The following is a 25074-nucleotide window of genomic DNA, read 5'->3' on the forward strand; positions in this document are numbered from 1 at the left end:
TGACGTCCAATCCAACGCAAGTGTGTGTGTGTGTGTATCCATTAGAATTCCACCAGCATCCTCAGTTGCGTCCCCGCCTCCAAGCGAGCGAGCGCAGTCACCACCTCAAATTTGGCCGCTGACTTCACACGGCACGACTGAGGATTCTGTTTCTACGGCAACACGCTCCCGGACCCCGCCCCTCTCCATCCCTCCCTCGGTTTCCCGGCAAGGAGCACGTGACTTTCAGGAAGGCTTCTCCCAGCTCCCCCTCTATGGCCATTAACCCTCTCCTCGCCGCCTCTGTAATCTCCCGTCAGAAGAAGGCGGCACTTGATCTAAAGGTTGCATTTGCATATATTTAAATTACACCAGAATGAGTCATGTACTGAGAGACCCTCACGTTTTTGGTCAAGGTCAAAAGTGGAAGCCCTGTTTTTTTCAGCTAATAAAGTGTCATTAAAAAATGAATTCATTCGTTTTCTGAAACGATGATCCGTACAATGGTCACAGGGGGTGCTGGAGCCTAGCACAGCTAATTACAGGCACCAGGCGGGGGACACCCTAAATTGGTGGTCAGCCAATCGCAGGGCACAAGGATACAAATGACCAATCACACTCATACGTATATAGTAGTAATTTAGAGTGTTCAACCAGCTAGCCTAGCATGCATGTTTAGGGGAAGTGGGAGGAAACTGGAGTACCTGGAGAAAATCCACGCAAGCCCGGGGACAACATGCAAAATGCACACAGTGAGGACCGACCGGGGGTCGATTAAATAGGTGGTTAACTCCTTCCGTTAAAAAATGTATTATTAAAGTAAACCACTTTATACTCGCCATTTACTGCCTGTATACTATTCCAGACTGTATTTTATTGAATAATTGTAAAAAGAATGATTTACATCAGAAATTATAACCTTATGTTGTCAGTATCGTAAACTTTACTTTTCAAAAATAAAAAATATAATAATAATAATCCTAGTTATTATTATTATTATTACTATTATCATTATCATTATCGTTATTGTTATTATTATTGTTGTTATTATTATTATTGTTGTTATTATTATTATTATAGAATGATTTACATCAGAAATTATAACCTTATGTTGTCAGTATAGTAAAGTTTATTTTTCAAAAATATAAAACATAATAATAATAATAATCCTAATTATTATTATTATTATTATTACTATTATTATTATCATTACCATTATTGTTATTATTGTTATTATTGTTATTGTTATTATTATTGTTGTTATTATAATTATCATTATTATTATTATTATAACAATAATAATGATGATGATGGTAATAATAATAATACAAATATAAATATATGTAATTCTTTGACTGTTACTGAGTCTGTGAGTGATCTCACCTGCTTTATTGAGCGCATCCTCACTTTCCTGCGCTGGTACAGTGGGCATTTGCTTAGATGAGCAAATGAAGTTTATGAATGAAAAGTCTTCTTCCTGAGTGGCAGACAAGACAGGAGATGAGATCATCTGCTTTAGAAGGAGAATCCCCTTCCCCACAAGGCGATAGATATCCGCCTCACGCCAAAGCGTTCACAATGGCGCCACTCTTAATGAGTCCAAGTCGGTGATGGATTCCAAGGTCAGCGGGTAGTTGCATCCATGCACATAGTTACATCCTACCGGACTATCTTGGGGGTTGGACTGCTTATTTTATTCTTCATTGTTTTTATTGTTCCAAAGAAGAGAAAACAAGAGTTGACCTTTGGCCTTGCTACCACCACAAGTATGGCGGATTTCACTTATAATAAATATTTTAGAATTTACCTATTTAAGTTAATTTTACAACTTTATTTGATGCGCATTAGGGCTGCAACAATTAATTGACTAATCAATTAGCCGAGTCGACAACTTTATTAATCATTCATTTTTTTGAACCACTTATCCTCACGATGGTTGCGGGGGTTGCTGTATCCTATCTCAGCATGCTGAATTGGTGGCCAGCCAATCACAGATATTAATCTATTGTTTAGAAAGTGACTATAATGGTGGCACAAAAAGAAAATATTCTCAATGTGCATGATTAATTGATTATTGAAATGATAAAAATACGAATATTTTATTTATTTTTATTTACACAAATTCTTGCAAAAAACATCGTCTTACATTAGGGCCAATATGGTATTTCACCTTATTCTTTGCGTCATGATGACATCAAAGCCGTATGCTAATTATCGTGTCTTTTTTGGCACCTTCTTGTCGGAGCTGAGCCAAAGACTGGATTTAAATGATTGGTCATTTATTCAGCGGGGAGGGAAAGGAAGGTGACAATCGGCGACGAACACGAGGATCCATAAATAGCCTTTCACGACCGACCCTCACCCCGTTCGTCCCCACTTTGGACCGTTTCACCCGAACACATTCAGACTGAAAGACAACCGAGGGCAATCCGCATTGGTTTGGCGCCAAGCCACCGTCCACCTGCCGGCCTGCCCGCCTGTGGAGCCATTTCCACTCCACTGTAGACATCACAGCATCCTTGACTGGAGGCTCTACATATGTTCATCCCCTAAAGGTGTCAAAGTGGCGGCCCAGGGGCCAAATCTGGCCCACCGCATCATTTTGTGCGGCCCGAGAAAGTAAATCATGAGTGCCGACTTTCTGTTTTAGAATCAAATTCAAATGAAGATTATAGATGTAAAGGGAATATTTCATGTGTTTCCCTTTTTTTAAATCAATCGTTGCAATTTTTTAATCATTTATTTGTATTTTTAGTTTTAAAAAAACACTTGGTAAAATAAAAAATAAATACAGTAATCCCTCGAATATCGCGGCTTCACTACATTGTGGATTTTTTTTCTGGGGGATTTTTTTTTGTTAATTATTTTTGGGGTAAGTTCATGAAAATGTGAATTATTTTTTATTTATTTTTTAAATAGGGGTGACCCTACTTTGCGGTTTTTCGTTTATCGCGGCCATGTCTGGTCTACATTAACCGCGATAAACGAGGGATTACTGTATATACAAATATTTTCAGTTTTCCACTTTAATATTGAACATAATTTAAAAAATATTTTGTTCCCTATGGAAATGAAAAACATCATTAAAAGACGTTTTCCCTTACTAAGAAAAAAAACTTGTTTTAGATCTATAAAAAACAGACTATTTAGGGCTTTTGATCCAGTTATTTTAATTCGATTTTTAAAAAAAAATCTAAATATTACATCTAAAATGGTCCGGCCCGCGAACACAAAGAATCGGAGGCACCGTGCGACGTCCTAGCAGCCGCTCGGCTAAGCTAGCTAAACGATTTTGCGGATAAAAAAATTCAAAGTTTTCCCCTAAAAAGAAGAATGTAGGGCATGTTTGCTCCATGTGGATTTCCCACCGTAGCAGGCGTAATCTCCAAGCTGCTATAAATAAATCATGAGGAAAGTTTGTGGGGGAAAAAAGACAATACAAAAAGGGAGTGTCGCTTTGCCGCCTTATGCCTTCCAAATTGAAGGGATCCTTGAAAGCGCAACAGGAAGAAAGTCGCTATTTTTCCTTGAGATTAAAACAACAAACGTGTTTTTAAGATATGGTTCCTGGAATATGTATTGAGACTGGATAAGATTTGAAATGTATTATTTGTACACACATTTGTGCATCCCTGTCTGTGTCATAACAAAATATCAATAGCGTTAAATCAGTGTAAACTGATACTTGCTCCTCTGAAACGTGGGTATAAAATATCAAAACATCTTTACAATTTGGTTCCCACGTCATTCCTTTGTTTTTATTTACCAGAACCATTGTCGTCATTGTCAGGCATTGTGACCTAGTGACACACGCAATTTGGAAATTAATTCCTAAATCTTTGTTGTTCATGTTATTTATTAATATTATACAGCTCTGAATTTCCCCCTAGACTCGAAAAGAAAGGGAAATGACACCAACCAACAGGAAAAAACCTTACAAACACCGTACGGTGTTTGTAAGGTTTTTTGGGGGGTTTGTAAGGGGAATCCTAATCATTTATAAGGGCAGTTATCGGCAGAGGTTGACAGGTATGAGGTTGGCATTGGGGATTGACATAACAAATTCATCCCAGAGTGACAGAAGGGAAAAGGGGGGGTTTGTCTCTCAGATTATGCACCAATTAAACTCCATCCAAAGGACGTTAATAGGGCTTGAAAGGGATTTACACGAGCTGTCCAGTCAAGTGCGGCGTGCTTTGTGGATGACATCATTTTGATCACCTCACATACTAGCCGACCCCCCCCCCCCCCCCCCCCACAAACCCCCCTCCCAAGAAGCAAAGTAGCCGCACACGAGCATCAAGTCGACTACCTGCACCGGCTCGGGCACTCCAACGTCACCGCCCATCTCTTCTCCTATTGGTCGGGAGCTGTTTAACCCCGCCCCTCCCCAGTCCTATCTTCTCCCCCCTCCCCTCGGCTATTCACGGCTCTCATCCCTGCCCCCTGTTTACCGCCTCCAACGTGAGCGACGCTCGCCGTATAAAATCCCGAGTGTGGCCGCCGAGCATCCTCAGAGGACGCGAGATGGAAAAGCAGTCGTGAGGAAACGCCAACGAGTGTTTTTTTTTTAGGGAGAAAAAGAACGGATTAACGCCAGGAGTTGCAGCGACGTCACCGTCGGTGAAGGTTGGATGCGGAGGACGAGGATGAGACTAGCTTGATTTGGGGGGGGGGAGAAACGTTCTTTTGCTTTTTTTATTATTATTATTATTATATTATTATTTTTGATTCGTGCGGAGAAAGAGGATTTGACTCCTCGAGTATGGACACGAGTATTGAACACTGAGGTAAGAGACATTTTAATTTTTAGCATGTTTTAGGATGGGTTTAAAAGACGGCAGTCGTGTTAGCATAGACGATAACCGTGACGTTTTTTTTTTTTTTTTAATGTGGGTTGAGGACTCAAAATAGCTCCTGGCTTCTTCACTGCAGTAAAATGCTCTTAGCGTATTCGTTTTAGGGAGAAAAATAAAGCTCGGGGTTGTTTCTCAAGTTTCTTCTTTTTTTTCAACGCTTATTACAAGTAGTGAAACATTTCGTTTAGACTGACAACAAACTAGTTTCAATTCAGATCTGATATTGAGCTATTTCCCACGATTTTCTCGCTTCAAAATCAAGTTGTCATTATGGTTTGCCATCAGTGGTTTAAGGAGTGAAAATTAGATAAATATGCATTCCCATGAATAATAACATGCTTCTATTTCAATATAAATTTCTTCCCATTTCCATCATTATTTATCTCATCATTTATTTATTTATTTATTTCACCTCACTCCAACAACTCGCATGTTGGAGCCAAGTCTCGTATCCTCAAGTCAAAATAATTTTACATTTAAAAATAAAGACATTTTATTCAACTTTTTAATAACTCATTGCCTCCCATAGACCTTAAATACATTTCAACTGGAAGGACTAGCTATAAATTTTTAAGCCATAATGGCGTCCCAAACAATTGGATCAGACACCTACAATTGAACATACAATATCTTCAATATAATTTCCAGCATTTCTTCTTTATTCATCACCCTTTTTTAAAAAAATGAATCGTGGTGCAAAGGACATCTGCATTCCCCAATACACACAATCATCCATCAACATCACATATAAACGCCAAATACATATTACACATTAATGCAGTACCCCTTGTCATAACCATTCATCTTCAACATGGCATTAGCTGTTCATGTTGATTAACTCAAATAATGAGTTGTCAAGATTTTACAGATTTTAGAATCTCTTACTCCTCATTGGATCTCTCGATATATATTTTTTTCTGCAGCAGTAATATGAAAGGACCATTACGGACCCCGATGATGTGCCATTAAGGCCGACGGGAGACACCAGATGTGTCACTCGTGCTACCACCATAGAATAATAAGCTTGATATTCCTATATTACTTCATTAGCGATACGATTCCGGGTATGTATGAGTGCTAGCTCAAATACGGATGTAAAAATAGCCGCATGGATGCCATGGCAACAGCATGAGCTCCTCTCATAACCGTACACGCACGCACGCACTCTATATTGTACACTTGTATGCTTTTAACGCAACAACATTAGCGTTTGAGGGGACCAAAGCCGCCGTGCTGAGAGGCAAACGATTTCCCGTTGAATTGAGATGTAACGCGTCCTCTTGTCTTTCAAGGCCAACCGCCAACCGCCGCCCCCCCAAGCCGTTCCCCCATGGCCCTCATTCACGAGCCCCGCCCCCCTTCCCCGTCCCTCTCCGGCTTCAACACCCCTCTCTCCGACCCCCCGTCCTTCCGCCGGCTGGATGCCGAAACGCCGTGCACCCCGGAAATGGACCTGACGCCGACCCAGTGCGTCCTTCGGAACGTCCTTTCCATAGACACGGGGGGGACGGTGGAGCCGGGGGGTGGCGGGGACGTCCCGACGCCCGGGACCCGCCAGACGCCGGGCGAGGAGCGGCAAGATCACTTTGCCAACAGCGTCCTGGAACTGCACGACCACGACGGAAGCCCCGCCAGGACGGAAGGACAGGGGACGGGGATGGACGGCGGCACGCCGCGGCGCGAGGCGGACAACGCCAGGCTGCAGTGTCAATCCAACGGAAGCGGAGGGGGATTTCTGGAGGGCTTGTTCGGGTGTCTGCGACCCGTCTGGACTATGATCGGGAAGGCCTACTCCACGGAACATAAACACGGCCCGGACGGTAAGTCCATTCGCTCGCTTCCACGCGTGTCGCCGCCCCCTCCGGCGCGTGATCACGTTGGCTCGTAAACACCGGCGTCAGATACCCTTTTAATTCCACTCTGAGACTTTGCGAAGCTAATTAAATGATAATAGCGCCGAGATTAATTTCATTTAACAATTGGAAACCAGGGCTAGGGAAGCTTTTTTCTATTATTATATATTTTATTAAGTAGACAAGAAGCATACTAAAATTTAGAAACCCATGTTTTCATGGTCAAAAAAGAGACAAGTTCAATTTTATCTTACGTTATTTAGTTTAATTACATATTGTGTTTTTCCCTCTTTGTGTTCAAGATAACTAATGAACGAATAAATTAATTATTGAACCATAAAATGATAATAAACCCTAAATGAATGCATACTTGTATTTACAAAGACAAGAAAAAACATAAAAAATACAATGATGACTAATAATGAAGAAAAAAAATACTCTATCACGAGTGGTTAGCGCGTCGGCCTCGCAGCTCTGGGGTCCTGGGTTCAAATCCAGGTCACGTCCACCTGTGTGGAGTTTGCATGTCCTCCCCGGGCCTACGTGGGTTTCCCCCGGGTACTCCGGTTTCCTCCCACATTCCAAAGACATGCATGGTAGGCTGATTGGACATTTTAAATTGTCCATAGGAGCGTTAATGAGTGTTTGTCTCCTCGTGCCCTGTGATTGGCTGGCCACCGATTCAGGGTGTCCCCCGCTGATATTTAATTATTACACGGATCGAGAAAACAAACTATTTAAAAAATTTAATCATTTCATCACGAATTGAGTTTTACATTATCTAATGGTGTTTTTAAGATTTCTCCAATTAAAGTTACTTTAATAATCTGTGCTTTTTTATGACCAGCTTCAAATTTACTTTGTTTTTTCTAATGACATAATAATTGGACCTCAACAATCTATTGGATATTTTTTAGGAATATATTTGTGAATGGCTAAAATGGTAAAAACTAATACAATTCAAATGAAAACAAAGGTGCAGCCAATGAAACACAGCCACCATACATGCACATCCCTTTTAGCTTTTAGCTTAAAACACACTCTGAGTCAGCTGGGATAGGCTCCAGCACCCCCTGAGGATAAAGCGGTTCAGAAAATGAGATGAGAGACTTTCCATAAACTCGATACCGTAACAAGGGTGTCAGACTGGGGTTGGTTCGCGGGCCGCTTTAACGTCAACTTGATTTCATGTGGGCCGGACCATTTTAGATATAATATTTAGATTTTTTTTTAGTATAAATGAATTAAAAGAACTGGATTAAAATCCCTGAATATTCTGTTTTTTATAGATCTAAAACAATGTTTATTTTAGCTTTTTTTAAATATATTTTTAGATTTTACAACATGATTTCTAAACTAAAAACACTGAAAAAATGTATTAAAAAATTACAATTATTGATTTAAAAGGTGAAAAATCAGGAAATGTAACATAGATCTATACTCTTCATTTTAATTTGATCCTAAAACAGAAAGTCGGCACTCATGATTTACTTTCCCGGGGCACACAAAATGATGCGGCGGGCCTGATTTGGCCCCCGGGCCGCCACTTTGACACATGTGCCGTACACTATCGTCAAAAAATTGTTCTTTTTGCAAATGGCACTTTCAAACCAGCCCACGAGCTGCACTTTTAGCACCCCCAGTTGTAAACAAACACAGAGAGCGACACACCATCAAAAGCACCAGCAGGCTTATCCCCCACCTCCCCGATACTCAACATCCCCCACCACCTCTTTTCCTTCAGCCAAGCCTCTAATGAAGCCCCCCCGCCCCCTTCTGACGCAGCGTTGTTTATGTCTGCGGCCGCTACATACAATAGCGCGGCGCTCCCGTGGGACTCCTCCGCCAAATGCGCCTCATGTATTATGCATGTCCACGCAGTGACCCCTCTGCCTCTCATCTCTATTAACCTGACACGCGTGCACGCGTGCACGCCACCGGAAATAGAAGCAGTTTAATAAGCAGCCCCAATAAAGCAGTAAAAGACAAAGTCCGACTTTTAAACCTAAGCCGACACGTCCGATTTATGGCTTTTCTGGCTTTATCGCGCAATGCCATTTCATAAGCCGGCTTGCTCTTATTATATTTCATCCCTTCCTCGTGTATTGTCTTCTTTTATTTTTATCTCGAGGGGTTATCACGGTTATCATGGCCCTCACTCGCCCAAAAAAAAATGAATACGCGTGATGTTTAGCCAAGGTCAAACGAGACAATTTGGACGACCTCGTGAATTTTGCTTTAAGGACTTGCACTTATACGAGTGCAGTTTAGTCCATAAAAAAATGATTTCAGTAGGTTATGGACGGTTATGGATGTCTAATCCATTGACTCGGTAAGAAATGTAAAGCAGAAATGGTATTTCAAAGCTGCCAAAGATTACAACGCCATTTTTTTTAATCAAACTACTAAATACGCATTTTGTGTCAAAACTACTACTATGTTGAAAGTTTTCGTTTTTGGGTGTCCATTTTAACTTCTGACGATTCAGATGTGTTTTTGTATTTTTAGCTCAAAAAAGCAGTTTGTAAAATCTAAAAATAAATACAGTAATCCCTCGAATATCGCGGCTTCACGATAATGTGGATTTTTTTCTGGGGGAATTTTTTTTGTGTTAATTATTTTTTGGGTAAATTTATGAAAATGTGAATTATTATTTATTTATTTATTTAAATAAGGGTGACCCTACTTTGTGGTTTTTCGTTTATCGCGGCCATGTGTGGTCTAAATTAACCACGGTAATTGAGGGATTACTGTATATACAAATATTTTCTGTTTTCCATTTTAATATTGAACATAATTTTTAAAATATTTTGTTCCCTATGGAAATGATTTCAGTAGATTATTGACGGTTATGGACGTCCAATCCATTGACTCGGTAAAAATGTAAAGCAAAAAATGGAATTTCAGAGCTGCCAAAGATTTCAGCGCCATTTTTTTAATCAAACTACTAGATATGCATTTTGTATCAAAACTACTACTTTGTTGAAAAGTTTTTGTTTTGGGGTGTCCATTTTAACTTATGACGTTTCAGATGTGTTAAAACCAAAATGTGAGTCATAGTTGATTTTCTGTTTGTTTTTTTATTTCTTTGCAAGAATTAACTATTTAAAAAAAAAAAGAAACAATTTGAAAAGCATTAGAAAAATGAGGGTTATTTTATTCACGTCATTTGTAAATGCTACTTTCCCCACGACCAAATAAGATTTTTGACGTTTGTCAGCTCTGGTATTTTCTTTAAATAATGACTACTTCTATTGCTGAGCAAAACAAATCAATAGTATTGATTGAAAGTGGATTATTTTCTGACTCGCTCGGCAAATTTGAGCACGCAGCTTGCATCTCAAAGTAATACGATATTGTGCCAAACCTCATTTATTTCATTAATTCAACTCAAAAAGTTGATGAAGGTAGCTTGCACTTGACAAAAACTCCCAATTCATCATTTAAATGGAATGACAACTTCAAGAAACATGAAGTGGACTAAAAATAAATATGATTTGTACTAGAATAATACGGAAAAATAGGCCTTTAAAATTGGTTTTATGCCAGATTGTCCAAAAAATGCTGTGAGCATTTCTATGGGAATCAGTAAGTAATAGCCTGTGTAAAAAAACAAATTAAAAAAAAAAAAAACATTTTCACGACTATAAGGCGCACTGCATTATAAGGCGCACCCTCAATGAATGACATTTTAATTTTTTTCCCATATATAAAGCACACTGGATTATAAGGCGCCCTGTCTATTTTGGAGAAAATTTAAGACTTTTAAGTGCGCCTTATAGTCGTGAAAATACGGTAAATGGATGTGGTTTTCGAGTGCCAAGCTCTGCTCTGAGGAGAAAAATCAGGCGAAATAACTTATTATTGATTTGAAAAAGTGACCTAGATTTCTTCCATTTAACACACAAAGCAGAGCGTGGCAATCTATCAAGCACGCCATCCACGTAAAGACATTAATGTTAACCATTGCTAATGAGACGTTTAATCATTCAAACCATTCTTATTAATATGATAAATACGTCTGAATATTCGGCGCGCCCTTCGGGGGATCCCATCACTTTTTTATTCCCCTTCTGAGAGCTCCCAAATCTTTTCCCTCCCCCTCGAGTGTCGCACCCTGATTTGACGTCAGCCCCACAAAAGGTACCGAGTCGGATTTGAGAGGCTGAGGGAGAATTACGCGGGGGAGATAAAGAGCTCCCGCACTGACTACATCACATGTGTCAAAGTGGCGGCCCGCGGGCCATATCTGGCCCGCCGCATCATTTTGTGCGGCCCGAGAAAGTAAATCATGAGTGCCGACTTTCTGTTTTAGGATCTGATTAAAATGAAGAGTATAGATGTATATTACTCATCCTGATTTTCCCCCTTTTAAATCAATAATTGTAATTTTTTAATCCATTTTTGTGTGTTTTTAGTTCAAAAATCATTTTGTAACATCTAAAAAAATATATAAAAAAAGCTCAAATAAGCATTGTTTTAGATCTATAAAAAAATGAATATTCAGGGCTTTTAATTCAGTTCTTTTAATCCATTTATTTTTAAAAAATCTAAATATTATATCTAAAAATGATCCGTTAATGCGGCCCGCGAACCAACCTGAGTCTGACAGCCTTGGTTTACATGATCGTTAGTATGTTAACTTTGGACTAATGTTGGGTGGTTTAAATTTTAGATCTATTATCTTTGTAATTGTTCTGTTAGTTTTAAAGGTATCTCCACTTGAACTGGAGAGTATAGTTAAAAAAAATATTCATGTGTATATAATTAATACCAACTAAATTAGTAATATATGCAACCACAAAAACAAAGTCAATAATATGAAAGAAATAAACAATACCGATAAGGAGTGTACAAATACAACTATTGACAAATTAGGGGGGGTTGGAAGTACTGATAGTAGTAGAAGAATACGTTTGTTGACATAACTTCTTTTTTTAAGAATACTTATTTTTGTGAAGGTTAAATACGTGACCTCAATTTTCGCTAGGTTTGAAAATGGTAAGGTTTTTTTTAAAGGTTACGCTGAAGCTCACCTGTATTTCCTGTTTTCAGAAGCGTGGGAAGTCCCCTTCGAGGAGATATCGGACCTTCAGTGGGTGGGCAGCGGCGCTCAGGGGGCCGTCTTCCTTGGCAAGCTGCACGGACAGGAAGTGGCGGTGAAGAAAGTTCGCAACATCAAGGAAACGGACATCAAGCACCTCCGAAAGCTCAAACACCCCAACATCATCACTTTCAAGTAAGTTAACCATTGGTCATCAATTGAGATGAGAGTATTTCAGACTGCCCCTTCAAATGTTTGAGTTTGCCTACTTTCCAATCAGAACTACTATAGTTATCCCTCGATTATCGCGGTTAATGTAGACCAGACATGGCCGCGATAAACAAAAAAAGTAGGGTCACCCCTATTTAAAAAAATACATATATTTTTTTTGCTTGTGAGTTTTAGCAGGGATTTTCATATTTTTGTGAACTTAAAAAAAAATATATATATATTATTAGTATTATTATTTTATTTTTTTTACTTCAGTGCTGATTCCTAGAAGCAAGCAGAGGACTTTGGCTTGCGCTTGCGAGTTTCAGTGTAGATTTTCACATTTTTATGAACTTTAAAATCAATGTAAAAAATTATGTTTATTTTTACTTCAGTGCTGAATTCTAGTAGCAAGCGGAGGAAAGGGGAGTGGCTTCCGCTTGCAAGTTTCAGTGTGGATTTTCACATTTTTATGAACTTCACAAAAAAAAATACCCCAAAAATTTTTCCCCAGAAAAAAATCTGCAATGTAGTGAAGCCGCAATATTTGAGGGATTACTGTAATACTACTCCTTTGCAAATGACATGTTTCCAACCCAACTCCCACAGAGGGATCTGCACGCAAGCGCCATGTTACTGCATCCTCATGGAGTACTGCGCCCAAGGCCAACTGTACGAGGTGCTGCGAGCGGGCAGGCAAATCACGCCGTCGCTCCTCATGGACTGGGCCATGGGCGTCGCCGGCGGGATGAACTACCTTCACCTGCACAAGATCATCCACAGAGATCTCAAATCGCCAAAGTGAGCACCGTAGGAGCGTCTGGGAAAACAAAAAAACCACGAGCGCAACGATAACGATCTGTCTTTCAGTATCCTCATCACGTACGACGACGCGGTGAAGATCTCGGATTTCGGCACGTCTAAGGAATTGAGCGATAAGAGTACCAAGATGTCCTTCGCCGGTACGGTGGCCTGGATGGCCCCCGAGGTCATACGCAACGAACCGGTCTCGGAGAAGGTGGACATATGGTATGTAGGCTTATGTGAATCTTTGCTTTTCATTTTTTAAATACGACACACAAATCAAAGCGGACAAAATGGTCAAAAAGTCATTGCTAACTAGCTTTTTCACTTTTTCACTTGCATAGGTTTTGGTTCTGATGTACATTTACGGCTAACGTGTAAAGCGTGTGAATTAAAAATGACAAAACCTACCAGTTTAAAAATATATATATACAAAGAAAAATAATCTTTTTTTTCCGGCCATGTATAAGTAGTAGACTAAGCCAAAAAATAATCAAAATAAATCAAATGTAGCAACCCCATTACAAAAATACTCCCATTTTTACAAGACCCTGTATTATTAAAGCCAAAATATACCGACCAAATACGAAGTCATTTTGTCAAATATAATCGATCCATCTCAGAAGAAAGCTTTGTATTAATTTTTTTTATTCAAACTAGTACTGTATATTCTCAAAGCCAACCATTTCATAACAATAATAAATATAATAAATAATCAAAATAAATCGAATGTAGCAACCCAGTTACAAAAATACTGCCATTTTTGCAGACACTGTTGAAATACTGTATTATTAAAGCCAAATTAAGCAACCAAATACCAAGTCATTTTGTCAAATATAATCGATCCATCTCAGAAGATAACTTTATATTCAAATAAAAAAAATCTAACTAGTACTGCATTCTCAAAGCCAACCATTTTATAATAAAAAAGAAATACAATAAATAATCAAAATAAATGAAATGTAGCAACTCCATTACAAAAATACTGCCATTTTTGCAAGACACTGTTGAAATACTGTATTATTAAAGCCAAAATTTACCGACCAAATACCAAGTTATTTTGTCAAATATAATCGATCCATGTCGGAAGAAGAAAGCTTTATATTAAATTTAAAAAATAAAAAAAATCAAGCTAGTACTGTATATTCTCAAAGCCAACCATTTTATAATAATAAGAAATATAATAAATAATCAAAATAAATCAAATGTAGCAAAAATACTGCCATTTTTACAAGACTGCATTATTAAATCCAAAATTTACCGACCAAATACCAAGTCATTTTGTCAAATATAATCGATCCATCTTGGAAGAAGAAAGCTTTATATTATTATTATTATTATTTTAAATCAAACTAGTACTGTATATTCTCCAAGCCAACCATTTTTCAAGAGCCACTAGACCCCCAAGCTAATACTGTACATCATAAGGGCTCTTATTTCAAGAAAATCTATGACAAGATCTCATTACACGAAATTCTATAGGCTCCCTGCCATGTTTGATGGCGTGCCCTGTGCTAAATCCTCAGCTCTCCCACTACTCATCCCATCCCGTCTCTTTCTCTCTCTTTCTCTCTTTCTCTCTCGCCGACGTCGTAAAAAGGAGCGCCGGCTAATTTAATAATTGATTTGCCAGATGCTGCAGTGCTCAGGAGGGGCAGGAATAACCTTCCAATCCTGCGGCTTCTTTGGCCCGGGGCCAGCCGCGCATTAGCCCAGAGGTGAAAACGGGATTAAAAAGCTTTTCCGTTCGGAACCAGAGCGCGTCGCCCCGTGCATACCTTAGAGTGGCCCCTTAAATCTATGTAAATCACTCCATCACTGGGCACTTATTTTAAATGCGAGCGTAGGCCACGTCAACGTTTTGCTAGCCGATCATTTTCTCGCTGCGACTTCAATTATGCTAGCAGAGAGCATTGTCCCTATTAAATTAGGAGGAACAGCTTTCTATTTTTGTGAATTTTATGGAAGGAAGAAGAAATATTTCTATTTCTGAGTGATTTAAACAAAGTAAACTCTCACCTCAGAAACTTTCACATAACAATTTGCAGCCTAAAATGGTGTTAAAAAAGACAACCGAGGATGGATTTCCATAAAAAATCCAAATTTAGTTGGAGGAAAGATTTGTTGCCTGAAAAAAATATTTTTAACATCAACTTAATTTCACGTGGGCCGGACCATTTTAGATATAATATTTAGCTTTTTTTATAAATGGATTAAAAGAACTGGATTAAAATCCCTGAATATTCATTTTTATAGATCTAAAACAATGTTTATTTTAGCTTTTTTCTATATATTTTTAGATTTTACAAAATGATTTTTTAACTAAAAACACAGAAAATTTTGATTAAAAAATTACAATTATTGATTTAAAAAGGGAGAAAATCAGGAAATTTAATATACATCTATACTCTTTATTTTAATTTGATCCTAAAACAGAAAGTCAGCACTCATGATTTACTTTCCCGGGCCACACAAAATGATGCGGCGGGCCAGATTTGGCCCCCGGGCCGCCACTTTGACACGTGTTTTAGATGGATTTCAAATAATACTTTTAATATTTTATTTTTTCCACGTCGACCACATTTAAAGGGGAAGACACCAGCCACCTGCATTGGTTGGCAAAGCTTTCCTTTCAAACATAATGACCAACAAAACAAAAAAAAATTTAATTTTTTTTTAACTCTAAGAATCAAGCGTGCCATTTCACGAGTCGTTTGATTATTCAAGCAGAGACAAAGTGTGAGATGTCAACGTTACAAATGTAAACACGCCATCTGGATGCTCCGACTGAGTGATGCTCTTGGCTCCTTAGCTATGTTGTCACCATAGCAACAGAAGCCAAGTGCCAACAACATACTCTCTGTAGAATTCCTCACCTTCCCGCGGGGGCTGATCAATGACAACAATGACTTGTAAAATATTTTCTACCTACCCCGAGAAACATTTCATCATTTGTTATTGAAGTCCTTTCAAAATGTCCAATTTCCTCATCTCGCCTGAAAGGGACTCAAGCACCCCCCACCCTCTCAAGTTTAAAAGCGTGACATTTAAGTAACGCTGCCTTTTATCCGTCACGTCTTTTAGGAAACACCGTATTTTCTCGCATATAAGCCGTATTTGTAACTAAAAATAATGACGACCAAATCAATGGTACGGCTTATATGCGCACAAATTAGACTTGACATGCACAAAACTGCAAGACAATGCGGCCGATGCGGTCATTTATTTCAAAATAGAGAAAATATAAGCAGATAAAATGCTTAACAAAATTAATTTTGACTTCTATGAAGGAAATTCAAGGAAAAAATAAACTGTATCTTGCATAGAACGTGAAAAAAACTCACTTGTGCCTGCCATTGCTCGCCTAGGGATGACAAACTAGACTACGGAAACACTTCCTGGTTGTACTGCTCACCTGACTTCCTTTTTGAATTTGTCTACGTGCAGGCAACACCATTTCGGAATGTGCAGTCCAGCAATCGATTTGTACTCGTGACCGGACATTTGGTCGAAAGACATTTGGGCGACCGGACGTTTGGTAGAACGGACGTTTGGTCGCCGGGTTCGCTCGCTATCAAATTATGACAGAGAGTTTACTGTTGATATTTTATTATTAGATATTTAGATATTAAACTCACTCTCTCTTTCTCTCATGATTATAATTTTGAGAGCTGGTTTCAACAGTAACAACCCGGCGACCAAACGTCCGGTCGACCAAACGTCCGGTCGACCAAACGTCCGGTCGACCAAACGTCCGTTCGACCAAACGTCCGTTCGACCAAACGTCCGGTCGACCAAACGTCCGTTCTACCAAACGTCTTTCAACGAAACGTCCGAGTACCATTTATACCGTATCTCAGAAATACCACGTGCGATGATTTTTCTTAAGATTTTTCCTTCAAAAATAACACATTTGTACTCCCTATTAAACCCATGAATATGGAGGTGAAAATTGTGAACCAGGGGGCGGCTTATACGCGAGAAATGGTAAAATTCAACGATTTTAAGGCCATTTTAAGGGTTCGGCTTATACGCGGAGGCGGCTAATATGCGAGAAAATATGGTAAATATTTGACGTGTGTGCAGGTCTTTTGGTGTGGTGCTTTGGGAGATGCTGACGGGAGAGGTGCCCTACAAGGACGTGGACTCTTCCGCTATTATCTGGGGAGTGGGCAACAACAGCTTGCAACTGCCCGTACCAGACAGCTGCCCCGACAGCTTTAAACTGCTCTTGAGGCAAAGCTGGTAAGCTAAATGGAGATGAGACCCATGTTAAGTGTTTTTTTTACATCAGGCAAAAAGCAGACGCCCGTGGAAGAAGAAGCCATTTTTTTTCATGCCGCGTGACTAATTGGCGTCCCCAAACAGGAATTGCAAACCGAGAAACAGACCGTCGTTCCGGCAGATTCTCCTGCATCTGGATATTGCTTCGGCGGACATTTTGTCGACTCCGCAAGAAACCTACTTCCAATCACAAGTAAGGTTCTCCTCATACTTTCTTCCAATTAGGCTTAGTGAAAGTTTCTGAGGTGAGAGTTTACTTTCTTTAAATCTCTCAGAAATAGAACTATTTCTCCCTCCTTCCATAAAAGTCACTAAAATAGAAAGCTGTTCATCCTGCGTTAATACGGACAAAGCTCTACGCTAGCTCTATGCTAGCTTAATTAGCTAAATTATTGTGTCAATTAAAAATCCCTATCTCCAAATCACATTCCAGCTAATTATTAGCCATCCCACCTCATTCCGCCCACAAATAGCAACTCGCCGAATGTTTATCTGGCTGAGCTTCCATTAATAATTTGCCATCAAAAGCGTGACATTTCTTTCCAGTCTGGTGCGGCTGGAGCGGGGGGCCCCCCCTCGGGCCCCCTTGGGACCCCCGCTAACGATCCAGCTTCCCTTCCTTTCGCCTTTACGTCCCATCACCGTCATTTCTTTGTGTTTACCCCGTCATACGCGCCGATTCCCAGCCCGCCTCCGTCATTTTAAGCCACTCGAGCGTGTCGGAGAGTCTCGCCGTGCACTCGCCGGATTCCCATTTCCTTTAAAGGTCACGCCGCCGCACCTCCATCGAGCACTTCCGACGTATCCTTTATTTTATTCCTGCCCGTACCACGCCGCCCCTCCCGCGTCGCCAGGGTTTTTCTCCTCTCTGCCCCGCAATAGATTTTTCTGGTGACGTCGGGGAGAAAAATTTGCTGCTGCTGGAGTGTATTGATTTCTTTAATGGCGCCGAGCAGAGAGCGTGCAAAGAAAGGGGCTGGCCATATCCAAGAGTGCGCATGCAGTCCATTAGCTTAATAAGAAGAACATCACTCTTGCGCCAAAAAAAACAACAACAAAATGCACACACACACGACAGGTATCGAGTAACGTCTGTCAGGACTCGCGGCGTGTCGGTTCGTGTTGGTGTGCGTATTGATCGTCATTAATCGCTCCGACGGCTTTTGCAGATGATTGGCAAAAGGTTCAATGTTATTTTCAGGCTTCAAGCGGTTTAAGTGTTGCGATCGGGAGAGATCGGTGTGTTTTGATTGATTTTTTTTTTGTGGTGGTTTGATTTTTAGGCCGAATGGAGAGATGAGGTCAGGCATCACTTTGAGAAGATCAAGTCGGAGGGAACGTGTCTCCACCGCTTGGATGAGGAGCTCATCAAGCGCCGCAGGGAGGAACTCAGGTCAGATTAAACGCCGGAGAAAAATACAAGCAAAAAAAAAAGAATTCAGCTTTAAGTTACCGTATTTTGCTGTTTAATATACCCCCCCCCCCCCCCCCCCATTTGATGTACATTAAACGGCAGGGGTATATTAAATGGCGCACAAACGGGAAGGTACGATCCACTACGCACTCTTTATGCCGTGACGGGGTGCATCAACGTTTTGCAGACTAAAACTACTCAATGCTCAGGTTAAAACTACTTACTGCTGAATAAAGTCTGACTTGGAATTTTAATGAACTTAAGTATTAAGTAATTATGCCCCCACGAACACCATACAAATCTTGCCAAAAAAGCTGAGTTGCCGTTTAATGTACCCGGGTGTATTAAACGCAGGGGTATATTAAATGGCGCACAAAAGCAAAAAAATCATTTCATATACCTGGGTATATTAAACGGCAAAATACGGTATGTCTTGATTGAGGTGAGACAATTCCTGGCAAAAAAAATGAAAATGGACACATTCATCCATGACACCTCGGCCAATTGCTCCCCTTATTGAGTGATAATAAAAAAAAACGTACAAATGCAATGCGTCATATATTTACACGTAAAAATCTAAAATTTGTTTCCAAAGTGGATGGCTTTCTGACGCGCTATATTTATATAGTGAAAAGGCCATCCTGTGAAAGGGGAATGCGGGTACTTAAAGCATGACAATATTAGCATTCGACAATGACGTTTTGGTCTGCTACTAGTGATTGGAGCTGAAATGGGTAAAACAATCTGTTTCACAAAAAAATCGTACTTAAAAATAAGTTGTTCACAATTTGAAATGATCATAAAATACGGGCAAAACGTAGAAGTTGACAGGTATGTTACACATAAGAATTCCTTAGTCAGACATTAAGAATGGGGTTTATGTTCATTTACATGAGGGGGAAAGCATTACAAAAATATGACTTTAAGGTTTCAGTTTTGCAGCATAATCGAAAGTAACAATATGTGGCAATATAATACCTTCTTATAAACAAATGTAGATGCGGGAGGCTAACAAAAGGAACAAGCTGACGTGTTATAATGCATTGCTGTTGCCAAAATGCTTCAATATATGAAAATCAGTCAACTATGACAAGCTAATGACTCAGAAAAAAACTATAAAACTACGCAGCGAAAAAACTAATGGCAGATTTCATATCGGTGAGCAAAATGAATTCAATAGGAAAAAAACTGCCGTAAAATAATGAAAAAACAAAACAAAACTTAGCCATAATAACTAGCATCAATTGCCATTAAAAAAAGATAAGAAACAAGTCCTTCAATTATTATTATAATGTGATCCAATGACAATTATGATTTTTTTCATAGGTTGTTAACCAGGAAATAACATGTAAAATGCAATAATATTAAGAAAGCATTGAATAGGGTACAAATTCTAACTCAATGAAGAAAAATGAGCCTCCAAACAAATCCGACACCCCCCCAAAAAAAGCAAAAACGATGGCTGTCTTTGTCAATGCAATCAATCACTGTCTACGTCCATTTGTAATTCAATTTTGGGTCCATTTTGCCTCCCCGCAGACACGCGTTGGACATCCGGGAGCACTACGAGAGGAAACTGGAGCGAGCCAACAATCTCTACATGGAACTCAACGCCATCATGCTGCAGCTGGAACTCAAGGAGAAAGAGCTGCTCAAGTAAGAAAGCTCGGGAGCGACCGGTCGCCGCCGTCCGTCCAGTGAACATTTTCATTTTCCTCCGCGTTTTGCGTCAGGAGGGAGCAATCGCTGGACAAAAAGTACCCGGGCTGCTTCAAGCACCACGGCTCCAGACAATCGGCCTCGTACAACTCCATGGAGAAACTCATGAAGAAGCGCAATGTGCCTCAGAAGCTGCCCGCGCACAGCAAGAGGTCTGTTAAGTACGTATAACGGCGCCCCGGTTTCAGGTCTGGCGTGGAATCGGAAGCGTCGTGACAAACGGTCGCTTGACTTAACCTTTATCGCAAGGGTGTCAGACTCGGGTTGGTTCACGGGCCGCGTTAACGTCAACTCCATTTCATGTGGGCCGGACCATTTTAGATATAATATTTCGTATTTTTATTTTATAAATGGATTAAAAGAACTGGATTAAAAGCAACATTAAAAACAATGTTTATTTGAGGGGGTTTTTAGTAAGAGAAAATTTCTTTTAATCATTTGTTTTTCATTTCAAAAGGAAACCAAATTTTTCTTTTATTATTTTCCATACTAAAGTGGAAGTGATTTTTTTTTTTATAAATTAAATTTTTTATAGATTAAAAGCCCTGTATATTCAGTTTTTTTACAGATCTGAAACAATGTTTATTTTAGCTTTTTTAAATATATTTTTAGATTTTACAAAATGATTTTTGAACTAAAACACGGAAAAAATGGATTAAAAAATTACAATTATTGATTTAAAAGGGGGAAAATCTGGAAATTTAATATACATCAATACTCTTCATTTGAATTTGATCCTAAAACAGACAGTCGGCACTCATGATTTACTTTCCCGGGCCACACAAAATGATGTGGCGGGCCAGATTTGGCCCCCGGGCCGCCACTTTGACACTTGTGCTTTATCGAAAGGATGACAAGAAGTGAAATGCTAAAATAACAAAAATATACTGACCCCTTGTGGTATTTTACAGTCATTGCGTGCACAGATGAAATGACTTTTTCCTCATAAGTACAGTAATCCCTCGATTATCGCGTTTTCACTACTTTGCTATATTATTATTATTTTTAAATTATATTTTAAAAATTTTAAGTTTATAAAAATGTGAAAATCCACGCTAAAACTCATAAGCAGAAGCCACTTTTGCTACTAGCACTTAGCACTGAAGTGAATTTTTGTTTTAATAGGGGTGACGCTACGTCGCATTTTTTTTTATAATCGCAGCCATGTCTGGTCTACATTAATTATAAAATAAAAATATACAAATAAACAATATTTCTATACTCTTCCTGTTAGGCCGGACATCCTCAAGTCGGAAGTGATCCTTCCCAAACTGGACTCGTCCATGACTCAGGTGACCATCCTCCCCAGCAAAGGCTCCACCTCGCCGGGGCGCTCCCGCCGAGGCAAGCCCCGCTACCGGAAGGCGGGCAAGGCCGGCGCCAACGAGCTGGCCCAGCTCAAGGCCACGCTCTCCTCCTCCTTGGCCGCCATCGGCGGGGCCAAGCAGCGCCTGGACCCGGGCGCCGCGCTCTCCGCCCTGCGCCACGACCTCTTGCTCAAGAAGATGTCGTCGTCCAGCCCCGACCTCATCTCCACCACGCTGGAGGCGGAGGAGCGGCGCAAGGGCCGCCCCGGGCCCGGCTTGGACCGGGCCGGCAGCCGCAGCGCGTCGGCCGGGCTGGAGGAAGGCGACCCGGACGCCGGCGTGGGCCAGGAACCCGCCCAGACGCCCCCGCGCAGCGACACGCCCAGCGAAGACGCCACCTCCGTGCCCTTGGTCAGCAGCCCCGACTCGTCCTGCGGGCGGGGGGCGGCGGCCGGCAGGCCCCCGTCCGCTCCGGCCGGCGGGCCCCGCCTCCCCCAGGACGGCGAGGAGAAGGAGGAGAGCGCCGTCATCACGCGCTCTCCCAGGAGTCAGCGCCTGACGCCGTCGGCGCTGCTCTACAGGGCGGCCGTCACTCGCAGTCAGGTGAGACCACGGACCACTTGAGCTAATCCATTAAATGTCCGCCATGTTCGTGTGCGGTCGTTTGGTCGCCAGTCTTTTGGTCGCCAGTCTTTTGGCCGCCGGTCTTTTGGTCGCCGATCTTTTGGTCGCCCGGGTCCGGGCGACCAAAAGACCGACGACCAAAAGACCGGCGACAAAACAAGGTAAAACAACACGATCTACGCATCAATAAAAGCCAACAATGGCCATGAGCAGTTTCACTGAGCCGACGTGAGAGTTTGTATGTACATGCACTGTCCCTTTAAGAAGCTACGTCAGTCAGGGTCTTAACAAGTTCTCCAACAAAAAACAATTAAAGTCCGGGAAATTTGGAGCTTTTCTTTAGCCTAATAATTACTAGGGCATTAAGTATGACTAAATAATAATTTGCAGTTTGTATTTAGGGAATTTGAGCAACGATTTAAATGGTAATTATCAATAACCTTCCGGGCGACCAAAAGACCAGCGACCAAACGACCGAGTACTCGCCATTTTGGGGTTGGCTGCTTGATTTTTGGAACTTCTTTGTCTCCGCAGAGACGGGGCGTGTCGTCCGAAGAGGAGGAAGGCGAGGTGGACAGCGAGGTGGAGCTGGCCACAAGATGGTGAGACCTTTTCCAGCGGTCCGGCGCCGGCGTGGGGAACGTCCAGTCTTGACGGCGTCGCCATGGCGTTTTTTTTGGTTTTGTTTTTGCGGACAGGAGGCCGGCCAGCATGAGCAAGTGCCAGTCGCTGTCCACGTTCAGCTCGGAGAACCTGTCCGTGTCGGACGGCGAGGAGGGCAACACCACGGAGCGTTCGCACAGCGGCACGCCCGACGCCGTCAGCACCAACACGGACGAGCGGCTGGACGACAAGAGCGACGACCTCCTGTCGCAGGGGTCGGAGATCCCGGCCGACCCGGCCGAGCCCGCCGAGCCCTCCGACCCGGCCCGCCGCGCCGCCTCCGACGGTCTCTCCGAGAAGGAAGCCGCCGTGCGCCGCGTGCGGACGCAGCTGGCCGGACACGAGCTCAACTACGACGTGAGTTTAGCGGCCCGCCGTCGCTCGTCGGCACGGTAACGATAGGATGTTTTACCAGTAACCAGTTATGGGAGGTGGTGGTGATCAGTGAAATATATATTAACGCTTTCATTCTTGCTATTATGCTAATTGCTAATTGCTATTATGCTTGGGACTTTTTTGACAGGTTTCTTCTTGTAATATTGCAACGTAAATTACTGAATATTGGTAACGTAGGACTTTATTTTGCGCTTTTATTAGGTTCTTTACGACGACTCGGACTGCGACAGCGCCGAACTGGACCAACCGGGCTGCATAGAGCCCAGCCAGAACTGGTGAAGCCATAAACCGGCCCAAACCGGATCAAAAGCGGACTCCGTCATCACCGCACTCGCACTAACGTACACGCGAACGTGGACTGGACGAGCGAACTGAACAAAAAAAAACGCTGTACGGTTTCTCACCGTGATCACCACAAAATCCCATCATTTTTTTTAAGTCTAATCATGCACTGGTTCATCTATTTATGTATTTATTTATTTATTTATTGTGTTCAAGAATGTTTACATGGTGTCATGGAGGATAACATTGCCATTTTCTACGTGTACAGAGAGAAAAGCCACTTGTGTAAAAAGAACTCCAATTTTTAACCCGCGAGATTGTATCATTTGGAGGGAAAAAAACAAAAAAGGTGCTGACGTTTCTACTTGTTGACCACGCAAATATTGTTTTTTTTGTCAGACGAATGTAATCCAAAACAAAAGCGGAAGAGTTATGTGAACAAAAGAGAAGCAATATGTCCCTTAGTCACATTTATTGGACTATTTCTCTGGATGTATATACTTTTTTTTCTAAATCCTTTAAGAGTAAGCATGCTTCTGATATATAAATATTGCATATTTAAGGTTTTGGTGGCTGTTTTGTAAGGAGGACCGTTGAATGCGTACAATAAAGAAGGCAGATTTTTGGCAACATTAAGTGTACTTTTTCATTGTTTTTCTAAATTTGAAATGGCGACCTCTGGTGGTTGATATGGGAAACATCAAAAATTTGTTTCTAAAGCGCAAGACATGATGTGCATGCCAAGACGGTTGCGCTAAAGAATATGCAATTATATATTATTAAAATCTAATACGCGAATACATTTGCAATGTCTGGATTTAAAAAAAACGGATTGTATGTCTAGCATTTCTAGCAATACCACTGAAATATGAGCGTTGATTTCTTACCTTACGGTGTCTTCTCCGAGGAGATAGCATCTCCTCGGGACTCGAACCCTACGCGAGGGGGGCTTGGGGTGGACCTCAAGGGTTCCGCAGTCTGCTGAGGTTCGAGGCTCCACTTCTGGTGGTCGCCGTCGTTATTGGGGTCGTTTAGAAAGACGAACGGCGTCGTTTCCACGTGAAATTCGTTCGAATCATTTTCTAGCTTTTCAAAACACGTGTGGAGCAAAAGTAGGCGTGGAAATGAAGTGACAATGTCACGTGATCCCAATAAAAACTTTATTTTAATTACACGCTAACAGACATTTGCTTCCTCAAACAAATTCAGTTAATTATATATAGAAGTGTAGTCGTTATTGTTTACAGCGTTAATGCTAACGAAGACAATACCAATCAAAAATAAAATATAAGGGCATTTTTTCTTTATTGGCAAGGAATAGCAAGTATTAGACATGTTTTAGAGAACTTTTGTTCGTGAGTAAAGATTTTAGCATGGAAAGTAAAGTATAATTAAGCTTTGAATGTATCAAATTTCGGGCATTTACGAGGTTTGTAAAAAGGTATTGCGTTTACAATGTGATTAAAAATATTTTGTTAGGGAGCTTTTTATTCATATTTAAATTTTATAAATATATTATTAATATTTTTATTCTGACCCATAGATTTAAAAAATACAAAAAAAATAAACTACGATAATTTGATTCAAATTCATGTTTGTTGAAAAACACAGTCAAACTAAAATTGTAATGTGTTCA

General features: G+C 40.8%; 2 protein-coding genes across 3 annotated transcripts in view; one reads left to right on the forward strand and one right to left on the reverse strand.

Annotated features, from left to right (window-relative positions):
* The window catches only part of myg1 (myg1 exonuclease), a 46590-nt gene extending 22040 nt beyond the window's left edge, over positions 1-24550 (reverse strand). Inside the window, exons 1-3 of the mRNA XM_077603578.1 lie at positions 24326-24550; positions 11728-11829; positions 1363-1456 (exon numbers count right to left, since the gene is read on the reverse strand). Coding sequence (XP_077459704.1) covers positions 1363-1411 — 49 coding nt within the window. The 5' untranslated portion in view covers positions 1412-1456; positions 11728-11829; positions 24326-24550. The remainder of the gene's footprint in view (positions 1-1362; positions 1457-11727; positions 11830-24325) is intronic.
* Positions 4429-24068, forward strand: LOC144076043 (mitogen-activated protein kinase kinase kinase 12-like). 2 transcript variants are annotated; one of them, XM_077603574.1, is made up of 14 exons: positions 4429-4769; positions 6131-6658; positions 11747-11930; positions 12555-12746; positions 12816-12974; positions 16836-16994; positions 17118-17226; positions 18317-18426; positions 19987-20103; positions 20181-20327; positions 21401-22076; positions 22632-22699; positions 22796-23117; positions 23358-24068. In XM_077603574.1, exons 2-14 carry the CDS (start codon positions 6169-6171, stop codon positions 23433-23435), a joined length of 2811 nt encoding a protein of 936 aa, XP_077459700.1. In that variant the 5' UTR covers positions 4429-4769; positions 6131-6168; the 3' UTR covers positions 23436-24068. The 2 variants fall into 2 exon arrangements, with proteins under 2 accessions (XP_077459700.1, XP_077459701.1); XM_077603575.1 differs by having other exon boundaries at positions 20181-20318.
* Positions 24551-25074: the final 524 nt, after the last annotated feature.

This window comes from Stigmatopora argus, chromosome 6 (assembly GCF_051989625.1).
Source record: "Stigmatopora argus isolate UIUO_Sarg chromosome 6, RoL_Sarg_1.0, whole genome shotgun sequence".
NCBI classification, from domain to species: domain Eukaryota; kingdom Metazoa; phylum Chordata; class Actinopteri; order Syngnathiformes; family Syngnathidae; genus Stigmatopora; species Stigmatopora argus.

Bases quoted from the DNA above. Each gene is read 5' to 3' on its own strand.
- LOC144076043 (XM_077603574.1), top strand. From the start codon at position 6,169: ATGGCCCTCATTCACGAGCCCCGCCCCCCTTCCCCGTCCCTCTCCGGC. The intron at 6,659-11,746 runs GTAAGTCCATTC...TCCTGTTTTCAG, and splicing joins ACATAAACACGGCCCGGACG to AAGCGTGGGAAGTCCCCTTC. The intron at 16,995-17,117 runs GTAAGCTAAATG...GTCCCCAAACAG, and splicing joins CTGCTCTTGAGGCAAAGCTG to GAATTGCAAACCGAGAAACA.